Source organism: Mytilus edulis, chromosome 11 (assembly GCF_963676685.1).
Source record: "Mytilus edulis chromosome 11, xbMytEdul2.2, whole genome shotgun sequence".
NCBI classification, from domain to species: Eukaryota; Metazoa; Mollusca; class Bivalvia; order Mytilida; family Mytilidae; genus Mytilus; species Mytilus edulis.
This window is the reverse complement of record NC_092354.1, coordinates 66867739-66895128: the sequence shown is the minus strand read 5'-3', so window position 1 is coordinate 66895128 and position 27390 is coordinate 66867739. Positions and strand designations below refer to the sequence as shown.

The 27390-nt window shown below is 31.7% G+C and overlaps 2 protein-coding genes and 1 long non-coding RNA gene across 3 annotated transcripts; all 3 read left to right on the top strand.

Annotated features, from left to right (window-relative positions):
* The first annotated feature begins 1145 nt into the window (after positions 1-1145).
* LOC139494507 (cartilage matrix protein-like) lies at positions 1146-7421 on the top strand. Its single transcript, XM_071282667.1, has 3 exons — positions 1146-1200; positions 6420-6715; positions 7392-7421. The coding sequence occupies exons 1-3, from the start codon at positions 1146-1148 to the stop codon at positions 7419-7421; spliced, it is 381 nt and encodes a 126-aa protein (XP_071138768.1).
* Positions 6391-11700, top strand: LOC139494506 (uncharacterized). The gene is made up of 5 exons (XM_071282666.1): positions 6391-6715; positions 7566-7863; positions 9455-9656; positions 10661-10758; positions 11612-11700. Exons 2-5 carry the CDS (start codon positions 7590-7592, stop codon positions 11698-11700), a joined length of 663 nt encoding a protein of 220 aa, XP_071138767.1. The 5' UTR covers positions 6391-6715; positions 7566-7589.
* A 2788-nt stretch (positions 11701-14488) lies between these two features.
* Positions 14489-15179, top strand: LOC139494957 (uncharacterized). Its single transcript, XR_011657221.1, has 2 exons — positions 14489-14530; positions 14981-15179. It is a non-coding gene; the product is annotated as an uncharacterized lncRNA (long non-coding RNA).
* The last annotated feature ends 12211 nt before the right edge of the window (positions 15180-27390 follow it).

Here is a 27390-nt window from a genome sequence, read left to right as displayed (position 1 = left end):
TGCTGACATGATGTCACATATACCAACTTTAAATTCTTTGTTCTTAGATTTAGAAATTATTTTGAGAATAAAGTTCCCTTTGGTATATTTGATCACAGATGATTTTGGCTATTATGCTAAGGTCCGTTTTGATATTAGCTTCAGCTATTTATGTACGAACCTCTGACATACAAACATAATGAAGATCAATCCAGAAAAAAAGTTTGTCGTACGAAGGAAATTTAATACGTTTTTAATTGCTTAGTTATATCACTGTTCTAACCATTACTCTTGTCGGAATGAGTTTTTGCAGTTTTTGGAGTCTGTTAAGAAATGACCTTTACATGCATGGGTGTATTATTTGTTAACAAGTTTCAGTTCAATTACGGCGAAGTTTCTGAATAAAATCCATAATGCGGTTGAATATTTTAATCCAAATCTACTATTCAATTTGATATGCAAATAAGAGATACGTATTAAGCCAGTGCAAACATCAAGGAGTATGTACGTTCATGAGGACCTTTGGGTAACATGTTCATATACTGGTTATGTATAATATTTCCACATTTTCAGGTGAAACATGAAATCAGATTTCCATAGCCCCTCAAGATATAAATGATACATATTACACTGCTTCTTTGGTATTGAATGGACATATGCAGTGTTATAGATAACAACTAAGGTCTCTGCTCCATTGTAGTAAGGTGTGAACTTTTGTCCCTGTATAAGTTACAATTGAATCCCTCATTAAAAGGCTATATTTTATTAACTTACATCGTTTATCATCATAAGAGTACACACGCCGTAAAATAACAATAAAACATAAGATCAATTTTACCTTCCATTTCTATTAGCGACTTTTTGTGTGGAAAAGGAAATATCTATAAAAATGTGAATAACTTTTCATTACAAGTTTGAAAATTACGAAACGAAAAAAAATGTTTGTTGTAGCCTTTTTGTTCGTAAAATAAAATCTACTAAACATTTGAGAGTTAATATATACATTTGTTGAAACAAAGACAGTTTTTGTAAAACAATTTGATTTAATAAAATACAATATGTCAGAATTAGCCATGTGCATCTTTTATCATTGATTTTGAAATCTGTTACATACAACTATCACTCTTATACAAAGTTAGTTTACAACAAATTAAGCAACGAAGAAGATGTTGAAAGAAATTATGGTGGCCATGTTAGTCAGCTTTCTCGGAAAGTCTGAAGGTAATGTTGAACAATTAAATTTTAGACGGTTTTTTGTTTAATATATATGTCCTTTTAGAAGAAAATCAGAAATAATACTGTTAAGTTATTCTGATCAAAAGAATGATGGTCAACACTTTCCATGTATCGATATTTGCATAATATATATGTTGGTTTTTTTTTAAACTGAAATAATGGACACATTTTCGTATTTGTGAAGTGATAGAGTTACATTTTTAATCATTGATCAAAATAACTCCTAATACTGTTGCCATATTTTAGGTACATTATCAAAATTTGTATTTTACGGTTGTTTAAAATATTATTACAAAGATATTTAAAATTGAGTTATATGAACTCGTTTTATGTCGTCACAGACGGTTTGAGTAAAGAAAGTCGTGTGTGTCTTCTCAATCGATTGATTCGTTTGAACATCGGTAGACGTCTGTTGCCTAAATTTCCTCCTGATACAGCATGAACTGGGAAAGCTTTTTTCACATGCAAATATGTCAATAATCATATATCTACATGTCAGGGCAACTTGAATAATTGGTTCGTATCGAAATGCACGTATCAATGGACCCCTAAATTTATTGACGCAATATGTATGTGGTTGGAATCATTTAATGATAAAATGTCGTTGAATGATTGAACTGGTAAACCATTCCAACATTGTTATCCATTGACAATAAACTGTACCATTTTTTTGTCACTTAAGGGCAATGAACACCATTTTAATGACATGCAGCATCGCTATGTATATTTTGCGATGTGAAAAGGAAAATTGTAGAGATAATTTGTCCTTGCGAATTCATTAAAATCAAACATTTCAAATCAATAATAGTATCATTCGTCATAGGTATTAGTCGTATGAACCATAAATTTTCCTGACTTTCGAGATTAAAAAAGAATGCCCAATGGGTTACACAATGTTGACTGTTGTATCTCTATTTTGACATTTTTACTTGTTATGTCTGTTTGTTTTTGTTCACATATCGTTGTCAATATAATGGAATTTTTGTGCGACTGTTATACAAGTTAGGGGTTTAGCTAGATATAGAACCACGTTTGATCCACCATTTTTCTACATGGGCAAATGCCTGTACTTAGTCAGAAATATAACAGTTGTTAACTATTCGTGTTTGAGCTTTTGATTTTGCCATTTGATTAGTAACTTTCCGTTTTGCATTTTCCTCGGAGTTCGGTATTTTTTTGATTTTGCTTTTTACAGATACGTTTCAGTCAATCTGTTTACATTAAAGGCGATTTAAACTGAAGTTACTTCAAATTCTGGCGGTAAATTGAAGTGACTTGAAATTTAATTATACACAGCGTTTGGTCAATATTTAGGCTACAATAACTTAGTTCATTTGAATCTCATAAGTAAAGTTTCAAAATACAAGATACGTACACTAAACTGCGGGAGACAAAAGTCATCGACATTTTTAAAAGCTCACGCGTGACGGTAAGCACCAAATAACATTTTCTATTTTCTAAATTTAGAGTGATTATGATATGTGCTAGTTTTGTGTCAATTTGATGTGTAAAGCCTTTAAAAAATGAATTTTAAAGTGTATTTTGTTTTGTGTTGATTCAATACTATTCAAGATCAGGGGAGGGTGGGGGTTTAGCAAATATGCATAACTGCGCCAAATCTTGTTTATACCTGTCAAAAGTCAGGAGCCTGAAATCATTTGTCGATGTATTTTATGTTTCTTTGTTCGTTTTGTACATACATTATGCCTTTATTTTACTCGTTTAAATTGTTCCTCATCTGTCAAGGCCGCGCTTTTACAAGCTTGCTATGCGATATGGATTTTGACCATTGTGTAAGGCCGTACGTCATTTAATTTCTTGTGGAAATTTTTTTCATTGGTATTTTTAAATTGACATTTATACAAGACTGTTTTTTTTTTGTTTTTTTTTATCTTTTATCTTTTATTAGATTAAATATGACAAACATGGCGCAGCTGTGACACACTTACCGTTTTGCTTCGGTGCACATTTCCTGTACGAATTCTTCTACTAGCATATAATCTGATCTTGAAGATTTAATCATGCTAAAATAGAAAAAAAATGTTTTGTGATCTTTTAATAGATTCAAAAGTATAAAAGATCATCTGTACTTGAGTAAACGATTTACACTATATAAAACAAATAGATATTATTTGATATTAACATAAATTAAGTTTTTATACTGAAGCTAAAAAAAAGCTAATATAATTTTTATGAATAAATAAAACATATTTTCTATCGATTAACGAACACAAGAGTGTGAAGAAATGTTACGTGACCTGAAATCAACATGTCACGGAATATCACTTTGTTACTAAAATTGGAGATAAAAACAACAGAAAGTGTTTAAGCTGCAGTGTAAAGCGGGAAAACCAAGTTTGTTACAGCTGCACCTATCGGCCAAGCTATAGTCTTTCTTTAAAAAAAAACATTTAATAATAGAACAACATTATTATTCTCTGTGAACACTGAAAAATAATGCTTTATATAGGAATGTATTTTGCTAATAAATGAAACAAGATATGTACAGGGAACTGGATAACAAAACCAAAGGATGATGACTGAGCGGAGCAAACATTCACATATAAAATAAATACATCTGTTCATTGGCTATCATAAATGAGCAGAAATGCAATCAATTACATAAAGGGCATGGACATCAAATGAAAATACTCAACACTTATTTGAAAATGTTTTTTAAAATATGATCGATAAGTTTTCTAGCTACATTTTATCGATTATTAAACCAAGTACGTTTGCTGAAAGCTAATGAATTGATGTGTATTGTACGTTTTTTTTTTGGTCATGTATATAAATCAGGCTGTTTGTTTTCACTTTTAAATTTTGTATACCTGTCATTTCGGGGCCTTTTATAGCTCACAATGCGGTATGGGTTTTCTCATTGTTGAAGGACATATGATGACCTATGGTTGTTATTTTCTTTGTCATTTAGTCTCTGAAGCAGAGTTATCTCAATGGCAATTATGCCACATCTTTTTACTTCTAAATATGTGTTGTTTTATTCAATGGCGCACGATTGTTTTAATTCTTGATCTCTCTAAGATAATTTTTAACAGCTGAAATCTGCGAAAAATTATATTTATTGCAACTTTTTGTTCTTGTTTTTGTTTCATTCTTTCAACAAACACTGTCCTTGAACTTGTCATAAAGCTTGTCCATAATTTGACTTGCACAATATACATGATATTTTTAATGATATTTTTAAGAAAAAAAAATGATTCAAAATTATTTATTTTACAATTACAAATTACATTGTCGATTAAAAAAGCTATAAATCTGTTTCCCATAATGTACAATAACGTCAATTGTAAATCAGATGATCTTGATTTTACAGATTTAAGTGTTTTACTTTGCGGATTTGATTATAGTCCAGCTGATTCGTACATATATTTTGAAGAATTGTGGGTTTGATGATAAAAGCATGAAACTTTGCACCATTGTAAGTGTATGGAAGTCAAAATAAGCTATGGACCCACTTTAGAAAATCCAATATGGCTGCCAATCATGTTATGTCGGTTAACGAACGTCATGCTAAAAAAACGAAAACAACGAAACCAAACGGTAAACATTTACAACATTTCAAATGTCAATCAGTTGAATTTTCAATCCTTTCTATTCATATTCGTTTCATCGAAAAGACACGTTTGCACCCATCATCTTGATTTCAGTACGCTCCGTCTTGGTAAGTCTATCGTTTGATGTTTAGTGGTTTGTTGACTGCAGTTTTTACCTTCAAAGTTTTTCGGTTGTCTATGTCTATTTTTTCTCGACCTTATATATCTGGATTTCTGAAAGGCTTCATTTCACTTTGAGTTCATGGCATGTGTAACAGTACGTTTTTGTACTTACGCGAGCAACACGACGGGTGCCACATGTGGAGCAGGATCTGTTTACCCTTCAGACACAGCTGAGATAAACCCGGTGTTTATTTGGGTTCGAGTTGCTCAGTCTTTGATTTTCTATGTTGTATTTTATATTTTATATACTCTGTTTGTCTTTTGATCCTTTTCTTTATTTTTTACACGGCTTTGTCAGTTTGGTTTCGACTTATAATTTTGAATACCCCTTTTGGTATCTTTTATCTAAAAAATTAATCGGAAGATACCAAGACCTAGTTGATAAATATTCCGTTTCAACTTCATAAATAATACATATGATCTTGAATTATAGGTTTTCGGTACTGGCGTTGTTTATCATCTTAATTACGTGTTATAATGTTTATCTGTCTTTGTAAATTATTAACCTTTAATGTTTAGTCCATGTTTGGTATTATCTTTTTTTTGCGTGACTCGGTACTTATACATCGCGACATTATATTTTTGTGCTATGGTCATTTTATTTTTGTATTCTTGTCTTTCAGTTTTGCTTTTGTGCTTTGTCTATATGCCATTTTATTTTTCTTTGTGGACATATTTGTTTATTTTTATAATGATTCAGGTTATAAAAAACTACTGTACCCCTATCATAAAGGCAAACAGGATTTTAACAACAAAAACTGACAAAGACCGATATTACCATAAGAGGATCTTAATTAAGAGCCCATTATATATCTAATGTTATCTTTTCCTGAGGGAGTTGAACTTTATATTTTAATAAAAGTGATGATAATGATTATTAAGGAATGACTGTAATATTTTTTCTGTCTATTCGAAATAACGTAAAAAATGTAGCGGTTTATCTGAAAGTGTGCACCACATTTTTTAGGTTATTTGGACTAGACAGAAATTATTTTACAGTCATTTCTTGTGATTCAATTCTTAATTCCACTTTTAAGGAGTAAATCATGAAAAAAAAGCGTTCATGACGTCACGGTCACATGACAAAATTATGTCTATAAACTGTGGAGACAAACAAGTTTCAGCGAAGTTGAAAACATGTTACATCCAAAAGTACATTATTGATAAATAATATACTGATTATGAGTCACTTTGTGTTTAATCAATAACACAAAAGTCGCTAAAACCAAAGTGGTCTATAGCTTCAACCCCCGAAAAGTTAGAGCCCCTAAAATTAATCAAAATGGGCCGTATTTAAATTCAAAACATGCTTAATAAACCCGAAGGTATGCTAACCTATTTCAATATACAACATTTCTAATCTAAACTTCTTTCTGAAAGTGATAGTGTACTTTATTCATCATACTAATTCTAGGTTAAAGTAAACACTATCAATTGGATTCAATTATAGTAATATTTATATTCTAGGTTCAAATGTAGAAAATTGTATTGCTTGCTCTGATATTGTCTTCCTAATTGATGAATCTGGTAGCATAAACGACGTAGAATTTCTCCAGATAAAAACATTTATAAAAAGTGTGGTCCAATTATTTCCAAATGTTGGACCAAATGGAGCACAGTTTGGAGCAGTTTCTTTTTCTGGTGAAGATGACCAAACAACAGAATTTGATTTAAACGACCACGGGAATGCTACTAGTGTTCTTGCTGCTATAGATTCCTTGGTAAATAATGGAACTGACACTCATATTGGAGCAGCACTGGAGGTAAAATTATTAAAAAGCAAGTGGTAGTTTCAGATAAAGGAAAAGATCACTTTAATTTTTTTCACAGAAATTAAGGTTAAAGGCTGAAAGTAATAACCAACACACCCCTTTGTTTGATTATATCTCCATCATCATTAGGCACAGTCATACTGTGAAAGCAGAAAGTGCGTGATTCAAACCGAAACTAATTAAGTATGCTTTGTATAAAAGGAATATATAAAGGTATTATCAAATGGTAACTCAATCTCCCGTAGTCCTACGCATATATCTCATTAACTGTGTTTGGACATTTTTCGATAACTTGTGTTCTAAACGCTCTTTACACTGGTTTGCAACGAACGTTGGTTATAAGTCTTTTGGTAACGAAACACGCGTCTTGCAAATTATATTCCTGGTATCTTTGATGGGATTATTTACCTTGTATTCAGGTGTTATTGAGTTTATTAGTGTAGATTAGATGACGATTTTTTTACTTTTAGTTGCTCTTAATTGACCATATACCAGAATGTCTTAACACATTGTAGGTAATCTGTAGAAAAAGTATGAACTCTTGAGTCTAAAGCCAATAATAGGAAAACAATCTATTGATGGCTATTAAAGTCTTCAAAAGTGGAACTAAGTATCCTAACATAAACTGGCAGTTATATTTTTATACATTTACGTCTTTTATTTGCAGAACTGCCGTTCTTTCTCAATGAATCATTAATATACATAATACTAGTAAGCGGGCGTATTAATAAAGGGAGGATTACATAAGAACTATCAATAATGAATATGCTTGAATAATATATTTTTACGTTTGATAAGTTTATTTGTTTTGAGTTATTTCATTCACATTTTATTTCAATAGTACTTAGAGAATAACTTATTTAACATGAATGTGGACAATGGTGAAGGACGACCATGTGCAGTCGACAATAGATTTGCAATTGTTATAACTGATGGTAAAACCGTTGGCGGCACAGTTCCGAAAGCTCAAAGCTTAAAGAATGCAAATGTCAAGATCTTAGCTGTCGGTGTCGGAGATGGTGTTGATACAAGCCTGTTACAAGCTATTGCATCTGGAAACCAAAATGTCTTCCTTGTAGAAGATTTTGATACCTTCCCATCAATTTTAGATGGTCTAATAAGTTCAATATGCACACAAGGTATGTGCATATTTTGCCTTTTTTTCATTAAAACATTTATTTTTATGCCCTACTATCATTTTTAAGGCAATCTTATTTTCACATTTCTAGAAGTATGTTTAGTTTCTGTATTGTTTGTTTCCTGTCATTTTGCGTCATGTTGGATTGCTTTTATATTTTGTTTTATTTGTTAACCTAACAATACGAAATGGTATCTGCACTATTGTTAAAATAATTGTTCTAACAGAGTACTAGTATGTATTCCAAAAATTATGTTTTTGAAATGTCAGGTTTTTTTGTTGCATTTAAAGATACATTGAGCAAGATATATATAGATTCTTACATTGGCACCAATGGAGTTTTGGATTTATCAATCGAACTTTGGCGAGGGCTTTAAAATTGATAATTTAACTCTCAACTTATTAAGAATCTGTTTGTCTATTGATTATCAGATAAATTAAAAAATTTAATAAACGAAATTCAGTGAGCTGATAAAGGTTATGACCCTCAAAATCAGCCAATCATCTTCAGAGATCAACGGCAACCACACGTTGATTATTTTGTTTTATACAATAGATCATGAAAATGTTAAATTGCAAAAGAATTAGAGAAATAAATATATGCAATATAACAGATAAATATTGACAAAAGTCATTGTGTCCACTCTATTCCGTTTCAAAGTTGAATTAGTTTCTCAAAGTGTAGAGCTTGTGGTGTATAAAAATATAACCTACAGTGAAATATATAAGTTTTCAATGAGGTTGTTCTTACTTAGAAGTTATTTAGAAACTCATAATTGACTGTGAATGAATTTCACTTTTCTCCCAAGATTTCTTTTGGTTATGTATTTAAGAAATTATTCACCGTTGGTTTCAAATTTGGGGTTTGGAACTTGTATTCGGCAAAAAATACATCAATGGATTTAACGATTTGTGGTTTCAAAATGTCTGATTAAGGTAAATGCAGAGAAAACATTTATGAAACGCAAAATTTATAAAATATTACTCTCATTGACTATCTCTAAAATTAAATAGTCAGAACTCAGGCCCATGTCATAGTGTGCAAAACAACACTAAGTCTAGTATATGATTTGTTTGTGAAGTTGGTCAATAAGGATTTTAACATATATCAGTGCAAATACTTAACTCTGATGTTGGTTTTGTTCTTGATTTTTTATCTGCAACCTTGTACTCTGTTTTAGTTATTTATCTTATTTTTCCAATAAGTTCTAAAGAAAAAGTAAAGTTAAAAATATTAACTGTAAACAAAATGATCATCTATATTTTCAAAGCCCTGTCGACAAGTGTTACAATTATATAGGCCTCATTCTAAATGTTCTAATTGTTCGATTATTTTTCGATTGTTGAAACTGCATTTCAGCCATAAGCAAAATAGGCCATCGTGACCTATTTACTATAAGATGCAGTATGGAATTATCATTAACAGAATAGGTTTTCTTTAAAGTAACAGACATTCTTCATTTTGCATCTTTATTATACACATTTGAAACATTTCAAGTTTGACTATAATTGCTCTTTCAACCAATTGCATCATTTGACAAAACGTTGAAAATTTTTCAATAACCTTTAGTAAACCTTTTTGAATTTGACAGACAGCGGCCCTCACGGATTTTGCGGCTTTCCATGTACTCTTCATAACAAAACCTATGACCTTTGCCCTTGTGACGAAGACAATGTCAACCAAACATATAGTGTAGGAGGTAATGATACTACTGTCTTTACGGAGGATTTTGGTGGTGAAAACAAAACGGGCTGGGAATGCTATACTAGAAGTGGAAGGTTTTATGTAGTACGGTTAGTAAACATTTATTCACTTGCTGGGGTCCAGTTTGGAATATTACAGTTATTATTCATTCGTTCCGTTGTTGGATCAAGTCTAACGTTTGATTTTGTTAGTTTTTATGGATTCCTTTTTTTTTAATTTACATTAATGTTCGTTGTTTTTGTTAAATATTTCTTTACTCAGCTTGGCAGTGAATATATTTTTCGGCATCGCATTTGGTTAACGTCAATCATCATACATTGTATACATGTTATAGGAAAAATAGCGATCTACTTAACCGCCGTCAGCTTGTACATGTTGTAAGAACAGGTATTCGGTATATTTTATAGTTATATTGATATGATGAAAATAATTAGTATCATTTAGCCTTTTCGTGAATTGAATAATCCGCAAAATCCAACAAACCGCTGAAATCACGCTATAGCAGGTTTAATTGACTAAATAAAATAACAGTCCTAAGTCCTGACAATAACTTGTCAATTTTACCCTGTGATTCATATTCACTAATAGAAGAAGTTGTGTATACCACGAAAAGGCAAGTCTTTACTTTATAGCATTATCACTTTAAAAGGTAAAAAATACAAATTAAGGAGTAACCACTTCAAAAGCCTTGTATGTCCATATTCTTCTCTTAAAGGCATAAAAACATTTCCAAGAGATCACGCCATATTTACCCTCAAACGGAATAAAAGTCCAAAAGGACTTTTATTTACAGTTTGTTAGTCATTATGTGTGCTTTCACATTTATAAACAATAGCAAAAATGTGTTCAATCCTGGTGATTTTCCACCAAAATATTTGCTATGTTTTCCTTCATTTTTAAATTCTATAGAACCCAAGGATTCCATTCATGTTTATCACACATGTATATGACAATGAAATCGACTTACCTTTAACGTAGGTAAACGACAAACAAAAATATAACGGATATTTTCATTCAAATATTTGAAGATATGCAAATCATATGCAATGTCAGGAGATGAAAGTACATGCACATGTTTCAATTATACTTTTAGACGATGTATTGCTCATGATGTATTCGAGTACCGTTGTATGAGAGACATAATGTACAATACTAATAAAGATATAAGAGTATATTGTATGTCAGAATGGGGTAAGTTTTAATTATTAATTATAATATATAACTCTGTATAAGGCATATGATTCTGTTTTATTTTAAATGTATAATGCACTGGGTTAGTATTGCCGTTTTGTTTTAAAAATATTTTTTGTCCAAGCACAACATGGCGTTTGAACTCTGATTGAAATTGAATGGACTGTATTGTCCTACGTGGGTTCTTTTTTTGAAAGATTTGTTGAACAGTAAACATCACAGATCAAAAACGAATCAAACTGATTTGCAGTTTCATTTTATAATCCAAACATTTATATTCTTGACAATATTTATGTTACAAAAGCTCAGAGCAGTGCTCCAGTCGAAATGTTGAACACAGTTTACTTAATAATTTATATCACACAAGACCGCTGTGGACACTAAAACTATACACCATATCGCTATTTAGTCCATTCCAAAAACAAAATTATTTAAAAAAAACTTCGTTTGGGTCAAATGCTGTAAAACAAAAGTCACCAGCAATGAGCTGAGGGATGAAAAGTTTGGAAGGTGAACATTTTAAAATTTTGATAGGTGATGAAGGAATTTTTGAAAAAAAAAAAAAGTAATTAAACATGCTCTTTTTGATGTGCTTCCGATGGTTTTAAGCATGCCTGTATCAAAAGATGTATGCACAATATATTGTTTGAACAAGGCCCCAGATAGCTTCAGCTGGTTTGAAAACAGTTGTGTAATTTTATGACCTATCCGGTTTGGCATAAATATCGATAAGGTGTATAGACCTCATCCTAAACTAAAGCATTGATCAGACTTATAATATATTACACACGGCAGCTATGTAGGTTTAGTATATTTTTACACTATTTAAAATATTATGCGTTTTATCTTTTAGCATCATTTGAAGGTAATCCTTCTCTGTGTGATGTCTGTGATGGATCGGCATTTGACAAAGACAAAGCTTTCATTATCAAAGGTAAATAATTACAATAGATGTATGTTTCATTGTAATACGTTATTCTGATTGGATAACTGCACATCACGTGTTATTCCTTAGGCAATTGCATTACTCAATAAAACTTATCATTCATGTTAACACGAGGTACACAATAATAATTATGTAATTATAAGTATTGAATGCTTCTTTTTGTAACTTCATAGGGTTGTAAAAGCGCACATTTTTTAAATGTACTTCGGTCAACGATTTCACACCCCAATGAAGTTACAAAAAGAAGCATTCAATTCTTAAATATAAAAACAAGAATATAGTGAATGAGGGTCAGAATGGAGTTCACAGAATATATAATAATTGGAAATAAGTGCAGGTTAGACGCCAAAAAAAATTACAAAAAAGAGAAGTAGATAAAAAAAAAGAATAGAAAATAACTGGGGGCTTAATTTCAAAGAATAAAGAAAAATGGCCTAAGACAATATAAAAAAAATTAATAAAGGACCCTACATCCACACCCTCTGATATGATTGCAAATAATATATTTCCTCTTTGTGTCATAGGTGCATGAATATAGTGAAGCTTCGATACATGGGTAACTACATCTACAGCGATTCGCGAATAAAAAATACATAATTTTAAAGAACCAAAATAAGGACAATGAGACATTTTATATTAACACTATTACTTATATTCTGACTACATAAGTAAACTGCATCATTTTTCTTTTAGAGCAAAGTGAGGGTAAGTTGAATTCATTTTAATACTTATTTAACTAGAAAGGGTATACACCGATATCTAGTAAACAGAACTCAAATATATAGACGAGGCAATGTGGTTTTTTTCTTTTTAAATTTTAACTGTAGCTTCCCATGTTTTTTTTTTATCCTAACACACATCTGCTTATATCCATGCATTTAAATAAATTCGAGTTTACAGAATTGAGACTTACGGGCCAAGCAATGAAAAGAGAAAAATGCGCAAACGAATGGATTAGACAATTACCTTGCAAAGGTATTAATCTAATAAGTAAAAAGGGTAAAAATGCCACAAAATAAATAACATAGAATCCCCCCTCCCCCCCCCCCCCCCCCCACAACATCTAGACCCTCATGTATTGCATAGATATTATGAAAACGATTTTTTTCTTTTTTATTTCGTAGAATGTGGAGTTAGTAAGTATATTTTGTTCATTTATTTGCTTTTCCTTTTGTACTGAGTATTAGTAAATTATTTATAGAAGCTATGATACTCTAATGTCTGTAGTCAGGAGATTAAACCAGTTGTTTTTCACTTATACCGTTGATTGATAGCGTTTGATTTTTTTAGTGTTACGAACTTCTCCTTTTCATAATTATAGTTCAGTATTTTTGTAATACTTTCTACTATATTTGTCACGGAGCCTATGTGCTTTATCATTTTTCGTACACAAAATTTATCGAGATAAAGTGTATTCATCAAAAACTGCGAAGGATGATTTTGATAGAATAATGTATTTGAAAGGGCCACTGTTCAAAGTACATTTCTGCTAATATACCATAAATTCCAATCCTGTGGCTATCATAATAAGCATGTGATGAATTAATTTCGTTAAAAACCCACGATATTTTTTAGTTATTTTCGCAAATCTGCTAAATTGATCATTCGGTCTAAAACTAAAGAGTTGATTCTGATCTACTTAAAGCGATATTAAAACGGTCATTTTAATATCAATTAAAACCCGTATTCGGTCATCAACAAGAAAGAAGAAAGATTCGAAGAATGTATTTAAGTGATCACTAAAATAACTGTATCCATACAGAATTTGGAATAAAGATTATTTAATGTTGCTATTAGGTGTCTTTGGTAAGTAACATGACACTGACAGGTAAAAGGTAAAACATCAAATTTGTTATCATTGTATGGTGCTATAAAGTGTCATTGCTAATTAGCATGGTAAACAATCAAATCTATTATTTGTAATATGTTGTATGGGTCGAGTAAATATATATGGTAAGTAACATGACAATGCCATTTCAATAAGGTAAAAAATCATATCTGTTTTATTTTCCTATTAACAATGATTAAATGTCTATGGTAAGTAACATAACACTGAATTTTAATATCATAAAAATAAAATATGTTATGTTTGGTGTTGTTATAAAGTGTCTTTGGTAAGTAACATGGTACTGAAATTTCAATGAGGTAAAAATCAAATCTGTCATGATGTATGGTTTGATTAATTATGTATGGTAAATAACATGCCGCTGATATTTCAATATCATAAAATCAAATATGTTATGTCATATGTTGCTACTAAATATCTATGGTACATTTGTAAGTAAAACGGCAATTTCATTTCAATAAAGTTAAACTTCAAATATGTTAAGTTTTATTTTGAAATTAAATGTCTTTGGTAAGTAACAAAGCACTGACATATCAATATCGTAAAAAAATTAAATCTGTTATGTTGAGTGTTGCCATGGAGAGTGTTTGGTAGGTAACATGACACTGAAATTTCAATATGGTAAACAATCAAATCTGTTATGTTGAGTGTTGCCATGGAGAGTCTTTGGTAAGTTACATGAAACTGACATTTCAATATGGTAAACAATCAAATCTGTTATGTTGTATGTTGCTACTAAATATCTATGGTAAGTAACATGGCAACGGCGTTTCAATAAGGTAAAACATCCAATCTGCTATGCTTTATGTTGGTATTAAACATATATGGTAAGTAATATAACACTGACTTTACAATATGGTAAAAAATCAAATCTGCTATGTTTCATGTTTCTGTTCAATTTATTAAGCCAGTAACATGACACTGAATTTACAATATAACAAATCAAATCTGTTATATTTCAGTTGTTCTCGAATCTGGCTGTGAGTATACTTATCTGGATTAATTTTTACGAATTTCATTTTTTTTATTATAATAACTATTGTATTATTATTCTTAGGTCTCACATTTATAACGATTCTTGACGTTAGGTTTGCCTTCTATACCTTGTACTAAAATTGAGAGTGGAAATGGGGAATGTGTCAAAGAGACAACAACCCCCGACTAAAGAGCAGAAAAGGGCCCATGGCCTGGACCAAACCAAGGAGCATGTCGTGAAACATTCGATCTTTGCTTTTCTTTTTTTTTCTTCAAATTAGCATACAGTTATAATAAAGGTCTGAACTTTACCCTGTATTTAATTTATGTGTTGAGGATCATTTAATGTTATTGCCTTTGTCAAATAGTAAATCTGCATCTATCTTTCATAAATTGTTCCTGATATCATGGCCAAACATGTTCAGCTACATTCCATAATTATGCTTTTTTTTCAGTCTGTGGATGTGCTCTACCTACAATATGTCCAGTAACTAACAATGTTACCCAGACACAGTGTGACGCCTGTGAGAGTTCCGAAGGCAATGACGATGGCCTATGCTGCTCGTAATCTGCAAAACGTACAACTTGATTTAATTGATCGATCCAACTTATCTAAAAGCAAATTAGCAACTTTTGAATAAAGATTTTGCATTTTTTTTGGTTATTGTTTTGTATTACATTTATAACAATTGCAGCTCATTTTTGTTTTATAATAGAAAGAAAAACAAACAAAGGATATTCATACATAACACAAAATCAATATATGTACGGGCAAAAGCACAAAAAGCATAGGAACACCACTTTTTTTCGCTGTTCTTCATTTAAAAGTCACAATGAGCCTTCAACAGCGAACACAAAAACTCACATCACTGCAAGTTTAAGACGCCGCCTAGCACCGGTCTGCACCGGTTATGTCTGCATTTTACATTTTAATAATAAAAAAAATGATTGCTATTGAGACAATTTTCAATCAGAGACCATATAAGAGACGTGAATGTAATCATCAATAGGTTTATATGCAATCTTATATGTTCGAATATTACTTTAAAGCAGTGTAGAATTCATCTAAGTTTGGGTCTAACTTGTATTTTGATACCAAATTTTGAAAGGAGTTAGATTTTACATTTAACAGATAACAGGTTTTTATCGAAAATGATAGACAGTACAAAAGACCACACTTACCACCGACACTACCACATCCGAAAATAATAGACATTAACACAGACCAAACTAACTGCCAACACGTACATCTCCGAAAATACTACACAGTACAACAGACCGCACTAACAACCATAACATATTCCATCTCAACCTTAGGAAGAGTGGTTCATTTTCTTCTGCACTGTTTATCGTTTGTTAGATGTTATACTTTCAATGGTATTTATAAACCCAGAGTAAAATTTTAAATATTTAGTATAAAAATGTTAAATTATTCATCTTCAAACAAACATTTCAGACAAAACTGGGAAATATAAAAGAATAATGATATGAATTTAAAGAAAAGAAGAACATCAAACACATCTTTTATAAAAATTGAAAATCCAACTGATTAAAAGTCATATTGATCTCTTAAATTTTTTACACTTAAAACTAGTTCTTAGTATCTCAACATGTCAAAATAGAGCCCGTTTTTAAACGCACACTGGACATAATTGATATATTTCTATTCAGACTTTCTACATTTTATCAACCGAAAGTGAACTATTTTTGAATATTACGAGTCTGTGGCTTCATTACACGTTTAACGCAAAATAGACTGAATTATTTTTTTGGTTGTGTTCAGACAATACAGTTTCTTGTGCGTAAAATAATTTTAATGGAAGCTTGCTGAAGGTATTTTATAGGACGTACGCCCATTCATTAGGGCGTGACAAATTGTCACTAATGTTCAATATGCTTTTCTGCTGTGCAACGTTTGGACGATATCTTTTTGCGCCAAAAATCAACTCATCTGCGCAACAACGTATTTGCGACAATGCTACTTCTCCGCCACTTCATCTTAAAAATCAATACAGTTCCTAGACTGGTAGCAGGTACATTTTCATGCATGGTATTCTCTAACCATTGCTTCTTTACAATTTGTCATGCGACTAAAATTTGTAAAATTTCAGAGTTATATTTCCTCTTATTGCAAAGATATTCCTCCGTTATCATTGAAGTTCACTTTTAATTTGTTTTTAATTTTTTTTTCAATGTTCTTATTCTTCGCATTTTTATCTTTTACTTTTAGATAACTTATGTTGAGAAATGCATTTGTCAAATGCACACTAAGTACAATGACTTAATTCCGGTATTTTTGTAATTTGTATCTTATAACTACACAACACCGTGACTTCTGAGCGATTAATGTTTTATTTAAGTAAGTTTCTCGAATCCTGTATAATCTGCATTCTCTGTCGTATCCAGTAAACACAATTCAATTCAATTCAAAATATTGTATTGTTCAAATATCAAATGTACATTTAAACAAAGGGATTGGACAAAAGGCAGTGCCTATACAAATCCTTTCCCATACAAGATGGATTGAATAACATGCATGATAGTATATAATTTTCTGATAAGTTAATAGATCATACGTTGTTGCAGTGAGTCAGGGGAGGCAATTCCGCCACTTCTTGAAGTATTTTATAATTACAAACACAATGGCTTGTATAATCTATAAAATGTGGAGCAAAGAAATAGAATTTCTATTTGATTGTTCAAGTATAGATAATAGATAATTGGCTAATCAAAATAAAAACCACAAAACTCGAAAGGAACATTTCACTAATAGTTATTTTCTTTCTTTGTTTGACAAATCTCAAGATTGATTATCGTTATTAATAATTATCTCTCCAATATAAGCTATAACTAATTTATAACCAACAAAAGTTTTCTTTTTTATCTTAGCCAATTATTCAAATCGGTTAATGTTATTGCTTTTTAAATCGTTTGAAGTATTAGCATACCAGAATTAAAATTGAAACTAATGAGTACATATGTCCGAATTAAGAAACAAAGACGTGACAATAGTTATTCAACATAAGATAAATACCAAAAATTGACAGAGTAATTATTAAGAATCAAGTCAAAAACGATAAATAAATTTATTAGAACTGTCATTTGTATATGTATCTTTTGCATGATTGACTTGCCTACGATAATAACAAATACATAAGTTATGTCTCTTTCATCATACAAATGTAGATGTCTATTCACCTCCCAGACGCAATATGAAATTATAGTATTCTGTAAGCTTTGTTTCCTTAACCAGTGTGTTTAGGAATAATGTAAAACTATTATGATGTTAAAAAAAGTTATAAAGAAACAAGTCAAAAATCATCTGCTGACATGCAACCTGAATGCAAAGCTTTTAAAATAAAATGATTATTTTTATTATTGATAATTCTATTATTCTGTCAATCGGCCTGCACATCTACTAAGAGCTATTCTTTAAATCGATCTGCACGTCTACGTTGAGCTATTCTGTCAATCGGTCTGCACATCTACTGAGAGCTATTCTGTCAATCGGTCTGCACATCTACTTTGAGCTATTACGTAAATCGGTCTGCACATCTACTGAGAGCTATTCTGTCAATCGGTCTGCATATTTACTGTGAGCTATTCTGTTAATCAGTTTGTGCATCAACTAAGAACTATTCTGTCAATCGGTCTGCACATCTATTGTGAGCTATTCTTAAAATGCTATATGAAAATAAACACATCATAGATACCAGGATTACATTTTGTATATACGCCCGACGCGCATTTCAGACGCGAGTTTTATCTACAAAAGATTCATCAGTGACGCTCGAATCCACAAAAGTTTAAAAGGCTAACAAAAGTACGAAGTTCAAGAGCATAGAGGACCAAAATTCCTAAAAGTTGTGCCAGATACAGCTAAGGTAATCTATTCCTGAGGTAGAAAAGCCTTAGTATTTCAAAAATTCTAAATGATCTAAACAGTAAATTTATAAATATGACCTTATCAATGATAAATCATGTCAGCACAGAAGTACTGACTACTGGGCTAGTTATACCCTCGGGAATTAAAACTCCACCAGCAGTGGCATCGACCCAGTGGTTGTAAATAAACTCATCATAGATACCATGATTATATTTTGTATATACGCCAGACGAAGAGCATTGTTTTCAATCGCTTTTCTGTTATTTTCTTTGTTAAAGATGTTGTAATTGCTTAACTCAATTTGAGGTCATATTTAAATCGAAAATCAAGACAACACAACACCAGAAGACAAAATATATATAAGTCTTACCTCTTCATTTTATAAAGCATACAAATAGATTAAAAAAAATACATAACATAAAACATATAAGAGTCACTCCAAAGAGAGTTATGAGAGACTATCTAAAATGTTTATACATTATGTACACTTAAATTAGCAATATAAAATACATTTTATTGTCAATAAAATGTTTGTGCAGATTTTGGCAGTAAAAAACTGATTTTTTGTTCATCTGTGAATAAAGATATAAATAAGCTTCAATCAATCAACTTTGTTACATTCGTTTAGATTTTCTTAAAGAATTAAGATTGATTATTAATCAATTAATTTAACCTGATCAGGGTATCGATAAAACGGTAAATAGAAATATTGGTATTAAACCATAACCAACAGATTCTTGAAATTAAGAAAGCAGCTTCTCATTGATTATTTCTTTTCAAATAAAGATGTCAAAATATCGAATATCATAGGTAGGTCCAGGTGATTGTTTTGTTTTAGATAAGAACTTGTGAAGACAAAAATTTGAGCTAAATATTCTTAAAAAAAAGCAAGACTCGAAATCAAATTATAAAATCCATTCCCTTTTCCTCAAGATGTTCATTTCGTTTTGAAAAAATATTCTCAATAGTGCATGGTATTGACGTTATAATTAATAATCTCATCGCAAAACGTTATTTATTTCTGATCATTTCTTCAGATGTCCTAATGACTAATAAACTTTCCTCATTATTCATCATATTTCCTCCTGACGCATAAGATTTCCTCATGATTCATCAGATTTTTTCATGATTTATCAGATTTCCTCTTGTTTCATCAGATTGTTTCGTGATTCATTAGATGTTCTCATAATTTATCAGATTTCTTCATGACTCATCATCTTTCTAATGTTTCAGCAGATTTCCTCATAACTCATGGTATTTTCTCATGAGTCATCAGATGTCCTCATGGTCCATCAGATTTCCTCATGAATCTTAAAATTTCCTCATGATTCATCAGAATTCCCCATGATTCAGCAGATTTCCTCATGACTCATAATACTTCCTGATGATTCATCAGATGTCCTCATGATTCATCAGTTGTCCTCATGATTCATCAAATTTCATCATGCCTCATAAGATTTCCTCATGATTCATAAGTTTTCCTCATGAGTCATTAGATTTCCTCATGAATCATAAAATTTTCTCACGAATCATAAGATTTACTCATGATTCATCAGATGTCCTTATCGTTCATCAGATTTCCTCATGACTCAAGATTTACTCATGACTCTTAAGAATTCCTCAAGATACTGTATTTAACAGTATATATTGCAAACAGGAGCAGATAAAAACTAAACTGGGATTATTTGTACTTACCGGTTTTTTATTTGTGAAATTGGTAGTTTTGTTGTTATTTATGTTTTCAGGGTATACACATAACACATGATAGCCTTAAAGCTAATATCATAAAACGACAAACAATTTAAGACAGCAACCAACGCATCTACCTAACTACAGATCCCTGGACTTAAATTTCTAGCTCATAGCATAAAACGGCAAACAATCATGTAAGACATGATAAGATGATGAGTATATTGGCACGAGAAACTTCATGTGAGCTTGACCTTTGCCCTCAATGTAAAACTTGTATATTTTGTTTGAATTAAATGGAGAATTAACTGTATGATTGGCACACGTACCACATCTTCTAAGATATATTAGATACATAAGATATATTGTTAGTTTTGTGTACCACAATGACCCTTTTATCAAAATCTCTTTTTTTGCACAAGAATCTTTTGACCAGACTATGATTTTTTGACTCTTGACCTTTGCATATTGGATGTGTCTCTTGGTATGATTACCTTGACGTCAAGTCAGGAGTCTCTGTTTTTGTTAGTCTTGTATGTTTTTAATTGTAAGTTAATTTTATAATTTGAAGTTTGAAGTGGTACACATTTTGTTAAGGGCCATCTGAAACCCGCCTCTGGACGAGGGATTTTCTCGCTTTGTTGAAGATATAAAAAAGAAGATGTGGTATAGTTTTCAATGAGACAACTATCCACAAAAGACCAAAATGATACAGACTTTAACAACTATAGGTCACCGTACGGCCTTCAACAATAAGCAAAGCCCATACCGCATAGTCAGCTATGAGGACTCATAAATGGCCTTTGGCTGCTTTCTGCTCTTTTGACATTGTTACTGTCTCTTTTACACATTCCACATTTCCATTCTCAATTTTTAAGAATGTTTGGTTCAGATGAAACTAAATCCTTTAATTTACGTGAATATCAAGTAAGAAAATTTACTGCTTCAGTAGCATCATGTGCTGCCAGTTGTGATAGATGATGCAAAATATTTCAATCATTTTACCTTAGATTGCATTTCATGGACATGTAGGTATGGATAGTCTGCTTTTACATCATAAAAATTCACACAGAAGGTATACACATATCAATAAACTGAACTCAATGCCAAGAACCATTAAAGTACACTTAGACAGAGAGCTCAATCTAGTGAAACACTTTGTTAAGTTGGTCACATTTAACTTGATATCACTGTCTGTTACCAAACTGCACCGAGATCCTGAAAAAAGATGTGCAAGTTCAGTTTATTTAAAAAAAAAATTTAATGGAAGTAAATAAGCTGATTACTGAAATAAATGTAGAATATGTCTATTAATCACAGATGCCCCTGCTTGTGAAAAAAATGAGTAAACTTTGTGTTGAGGTGGGGATCCCGCTGACATGTTCAACCCCGCCTTATGCGGTATGTATGTGCTTGTGGTAAGTCAGGAGCCTGTAATTCAATGAATGTCGTTTTTTATGTGTTACATACTTGTTTTTTGTTCATTTTTTGTACATAAATTTGTTCGTTTATTTTCTCGTTTGAATATTGTTTTACAATGTCATTTCAGTGCCTTTTATTGCTGACTATATGCGGTATTGACTATGCTCATTGTTGAAAGCTGCATATGACCCATAGTTGTTAGTGTTTGTGTGATCAAGTCTTTTGTGGAGAGTTTTTATTGGCACTCATGCCACATACGGGGGAGGGTTGGGATCCCGCTAACATTTTTAACCCCGCCTTATTTTATATGCACGTGCCTATCTTGTTTTTCGTTTATTTTTTGTACGTAAATTAGACCGTTTGTTTTCTCGTTTGTATTGTTTTACATTGTCATGTCGGTGCCTTTAATAGTTGACTTTGCGGTATGAACCTTGCTCATTGTTGAAGACCGTGTGGTGACCTAGGCTACATTGTATAATTGTTAATTTCTGTGTCATTTAGTCTCTTGTGGAGAGTTCTCATTGGCACTCATGCATCAGCGTCTTTTATATATTGTGTATTAGTTTTGAAGTATTTGATTGAGGCAAACTAAAGTAAGAAGAGCAGAAGCCGTTTTTATGGGACATTTGGGACAGACGGACTAGTGTAACTCTTTATGTTCCTAAATCATGGCGCCAACACAGAAGTTCTTACTATTGTGCTGGTGATACACATCCCACTAGCACCGTCATTAACACATATGCACTTAATTTTATTATAAAAATATTCAATCTTAATCTTGATTTCTTTATTTTTGGCCGAATGATTATATGCATGCCCTTCACAACGACTGAATGAGTATCAAATTTGACAAATTTATTGTACATAATTATACATTTTATTATATTTTATAACTTTTTTTCCAACTAATTAAAGCTTACCAACTTATCGATCATAACTTTCCTTTATATGTCTTTTAACATTCTGTTTTGAACAAAAAGATTTCTAACATATACTTCACATGTATTTCTTTAAAATTTGACATTATTAAAAATCCATTAAATAAAATTCAGTCGAACTTGATAATAAATGTGCAATCAAATATATGTGCAAGTCGTCAACAGGTCAAGTGGCTAGATGCACATATCGTTAGCTATATAAACAACATGTCTTAATTGGGTGGTATTAAAACTTCTAGCAAAGGTTGATCCAGGGGGCGCCCCCCAAACCCTTTGTGGGGAAAATTTGGTTGATTATATAGGGAATCATTGAAGCATGACTGGAGCGGGCCCCCTTAGGAAAAGTTCTGGATCCGCCACTGTCTAGACATATTTACGTAAATAAGGGATGAGTAAAGGAAAAAAAGAAAACAGAAAGACTGAATTAAATAAAAGGATGTTCGATGTACTGTATACTTCGGTTTGTTTCAAAAATCTATACGATGCTTTATTTTCATCTAGTTTTCGTATCAAAATAATTAAAATGAGAAGACAAATACCTTATAGCTTCCTTTACCGTCGATGCTAAAATGTTTAATGTTATAAAATAATTTTAGCGTCTTTGACCTACTTTACCTTTTTATTCGGAGACTTGCGGTTATCTTCTGTTATGTTCAACGGGAACATTAGACTGATCTAGAATAGAACCAAGATGGAACCAAGAGGCGGATCCAGGGGGGGGGGGGCCTTCGTGGAAAAAAATTGGTTGATTATATAGGGAATCATTGAAGCATGACTGGAGTGAGACCCCCTTAGGAAAAGTTCTGGATCCGCCACAGTCTAGACATATATACGTAAATAAGGGATGAGTAAAGGAAAAAAAAAAAAGAAAACAAAATGACTGAATTAAATAAAAGGATGTTCGATTTACTGTATACTTCGGTTTGTTTTAAAAATCTATACGATGCTTTATTTTTATCTAGTTTCCAAATCAAAATAATTAAAATGAGAAGATAAATACCTCATAGCTTCCTTTACTTTACCGTCGATGCTAAAATGTTTAATGTTATAAAATAATTTTAGCGTCTTTGACCTACTTTACCTTTTTATTCGGAGACTTGCGGTTATCTTCTGTTATGTTCAACGGGAATATTAGAATGTTCTAGAATAGAACCAAGATGGAACCAAGAAGTTGGGTTGCCTTAACCAAACAACCCGGATGTTGAACCAGTTACCATTGTTTCGAACCAAAGAACCAAGGTTCAGAACCAGAAAACCCAGATTGAACCATGGTTTAGAACCAGAGTGCCCGGATATAACCTAATTGCATTCGGAATTCTCATGACTTTTTATACTTTCAATGTATTTTCCAAATCATTTATTTATTTAGTATATTTATATATAATTTACTGTTTCTATTTCAATTTCTATGTGCAAGGACATAAATAATGGTCAACCGAAACGGAGACGAAACGTGATCTGTAACTCATCCTTTTAAACTATTGTACCGACAGTAGTACCGGGGGCCTGTTTATCGAAGCGCTCTTAGAACTAGGACGCATCTTGGTCCTAAATGGGTTTATCAAACATGTCGTAAATTAGGAAAAGTCATAGTACAAAACATTGAATTTTTCGAAAAACTTAGGATGTTCTTATCCCAGGCATAGATTACCTTAGCCGTATTTGGCACAACTTCTTGGAATTTTTTATCCTCAATGTTCTTCAACTTTGTACGTGTTTGGCTTTATAAATATTTTGATATGAGCATCACTGATGAGTCTTATGTAGAAGAAACGCGCGTCTGGCATACTAAATTATAATCCTGGTACCTTTGATAACTATTTACACCACTGGGTTGATGCCACTGCTGGTGGACGTTTCGTCCCCAATGGTATCATCAGCCCAGTAGTCAACACTTCGGTGTTGACATGAATATCAATAATGTGGTCATTTTTATAAATTTCCAGTTTACAAAACATTGAATTTTTCGAAAAACTAAGGATTTTCTTATCCCAGGCATTGATTACCTTAGCTGTATTTGGCACAATTTTGGATCCTCAATGCTCTTCAACTTTGTACGTGTTTGTCTTTATAAATATCTTGATATGAGCGTCACTGATGAGTCTTATGTAGACGAAACGCGCGTCTGGCGTACTTAATTATAATCCTGGTACCTTTGATAACTATAGTAATCGTCCTAACTTTAAGACACCTATTTAGGTGTCTTAATATGGTCTTAGGATGGTCCTAACTTTAGGACATATTTTAAATGGTTGATTTGTAAACAAATACGAACGCCACCTATATATGTTTATTTATAGGGAGCAGTATTAATATTTTTTGTGGCAATAGGCCACTTAGGGACTATAATAATCCACTGTACTATCGGGGTGAAATTGATATTATACGCAAGTATAGATTATCACATCCGTTCTAATAATTAGTTAGATTATGACTGCACAACATAGTACAGACGTTAATGGTAAAATATTGTTTGCTTTTACATTGCCTTTTTGAAATAAATTAAATAGAAAATGCAAGAATGAGATTTTTGCATATATGCGTCGCCTGTCTTTTTAATACTCCATTTCTGACAATGATTTTTGTATGACGTCAGAGGAGTAAAATACTGGACTTAAAAGCCCGCCAGACAGATGGCTTATATCCTGAGAAGAGACCTTGGTGAAATTTGAAATAATCACGGGAACGAAGATTTTGAAAAAACGTTGTAGTGATTAGATCATCAACGACGTAATTTTTAAAATAAGACGGCAAAGTCGAAAATAGTTCTAGGTCATAATGAAGAAATTGTCAGCCGTCTTATAGCCAGAAGGTATCCGCACGTACCCGAAGTTTTGTCACAGTTTGTGGACATATGTTGCTGGTGGATAAAGTCGCACTTAACTTTTTCTTTGCGGTTTCAAAGCTCGTTGTCGAAATCGACATTATTTCGAATCAGCTGTCCACAAAACCGACAATAAAGTACAATACTCTTTGATGTTGATACATATAACAACAGTGTCCTAAAACTATGACAATGTCATTTTATAAATTAAATTGTTTCGAGCTTCTCTGTGCGATAGAACCGTTGATTTGATACTAGTAGAAGTGACAGTTTGACATGCCTTCATAAAATTAGCGGCAAGTCGACGTACTTTAAATATTATGCTTATTGTAATATATAGTTATAAAGTCTTTTTTTCTCTAAAACGCAGTTTAAAACGTAAAAATATTATTTAGAATCAGTGCACTGTGTGTGTCAATGTAGCCGTGAGATATGAGACTACGTATTTTTACGTCAGACAAACATTTTCGTGCATATGACTTCATATTCGATTTCAAAAGGGAGTGGAATGGCCATCGATTATTAAAGGGTGACAGTAGAAAATAATAAAATTAGTCCATTACATTATGCGATCACGATCATTCTAAAGCTCGTGTATAAACTTATATGTTAATTCATTATTGTGCAGTATTTTAAACGATCAACAGGACAGTCACAAATGATGGCTTAAACATATCATGAAACAATTACCATATTTCATTTTACTTCTCGGTCGGTGTTCCATGAAATAGTGCATTATAGTTTTAACAAAGAAGTAATTCGGGATACAAAATGTCTATATTAATAAATTTTACATTGCATTTAAAAAATCCGTTGCAAAAATATTGCATGATTAGAAATCATCACCCGCTGTTGGAAGTTGAGTTTCGCCACTTTTCGTGCTTGTCATTAGACGGTATTAGGGATTTCGAGTGTTAAACTGATAAAATCTAATAACGAACATATTCCATCTCAACCTTAAGAAGAGTGGCTCATTTTCGTCTAGCAATGTATATCGCTTGTTAGATGTTGTACTTTCAATGATATTTATAAACCCAGAGTAAAATGTTAAATGTTAAGTATAAAAATGTTAAATTATTCATCTTCAAACAAACATTTAAAAAAAAAAATGGGAAATATGAAAGAATAATGATATGAATTCAAAGAAAAGAAGAACACCAAACACATCTTTTATTAAAATTGAATATCCAACTGATTAAAAATCATATTGACCTCTAAAATTCTTTACACTTAAAACAAGTTCTTAGTATCTCAAAATGTCAAAAAAAGAGCCCGTTTTTAAACGCACACTGGACATAATTGATGTATTTCTATTCAGACTTTTTGTATTTTATTAACCGAAAGTGAACTATTTTTGAAAATTACGAATCTGTGGCTTCATTTCACGTTTAACGCAAAATAGACTGAATTATTTTTGTTGTTGTGTTAAGACAATACAGTTTCTTGTGCGTAAACTAATTGCAATGGAAGCTTGCTAAAGTTATTTCATAGGACGTACGCCCATTCATGAGGGCGTGACACATTGTCACTAATGTTCAATCAGCTTTTCTGCTGTACAACGTTTGGGCGATATCTTTTTGCGCCAAAAATGAACTCATTTGCACCACAACTTGTGCCAATGCTACTTCTGCGCCACTTCATTTAAAAACCCAATACAGTTCCTAGGCTGGTAGCAGGTACATTTTTATGCATGGTATTCTCTAACCATTGCTTCTTTAAAATTTGTCATGCGACTAAAATTTGTAAAATTTGAGAGTTATATTTCCTCTTATTTCAAAGATATTCCTCCGTTATCATAAAAGTTCACTTTTAATTTTTGTTCAATGTTCTTAATCTTCGCATTTTTATCTTTTAATTTTAGATAACTTATGTTGAGAAGTGAATTTGTCAAATGCACACTAAGTACAATGACCTAATTTCGGTATTTTTGTAATTTGTATCTTATAACTACACAACACTGACCAAATAAAAAACAACAGCAGAGGGTCACCAACAGGTCTTCAATGTAGCGAGAAATTCCCGCACCCGGAGGCGTCCTTCAGCTGGCCCCTAAACAAATATATACTAGTCCAGTGATAATGAACGACATACTAATTTCCAAATTGT

Bases quoted from the DNA above. Each gene is read 5' to 3' on its own strand.
- LOC139494506 (XM_071282666.1), top strand. From the start codon at position 7,590: ATGAATGTGGACAATGGTGAAGGACGACCATGTGCAGTCGACAATAGA. The intron at 7,864-9,454 runs GTATGTGCATAT...TGAATTTGACAG, and splicing joins AAGTTCAATATGCACACAAG to ACAGCGGCCCTCACGGATTT. The intron at 10,759-11,611 runs GTAAGTTTTAAT...TTTATCTTTTAG, and splicing joins ATATTGTATGTCAGAATGGG to CATCATTTGAAGGTAATCCT.
- LOC139494507 (XM_071282667.1), top strand. From the start codon at position 1,146: ATGTTGAAAGAAATTATGGTGGCCATGTTAGTCAGCTTTCTCGGAAAG. The intron at 1,201-6,419 runs GTAATGTTGAAC...TTTATATTCTAG, and splicing joins CTTTCTCGGAAAGTCTGAAG to GTTCAAATGTAGAAAATTGT. The intron at 6,716-7,391 runs GTAAAATTATTA...TTTTATTTGCAG, and splicing joins ATATTGGAGCAGCACTGGAG to AACTGCCGTTCTTTCTCAAT.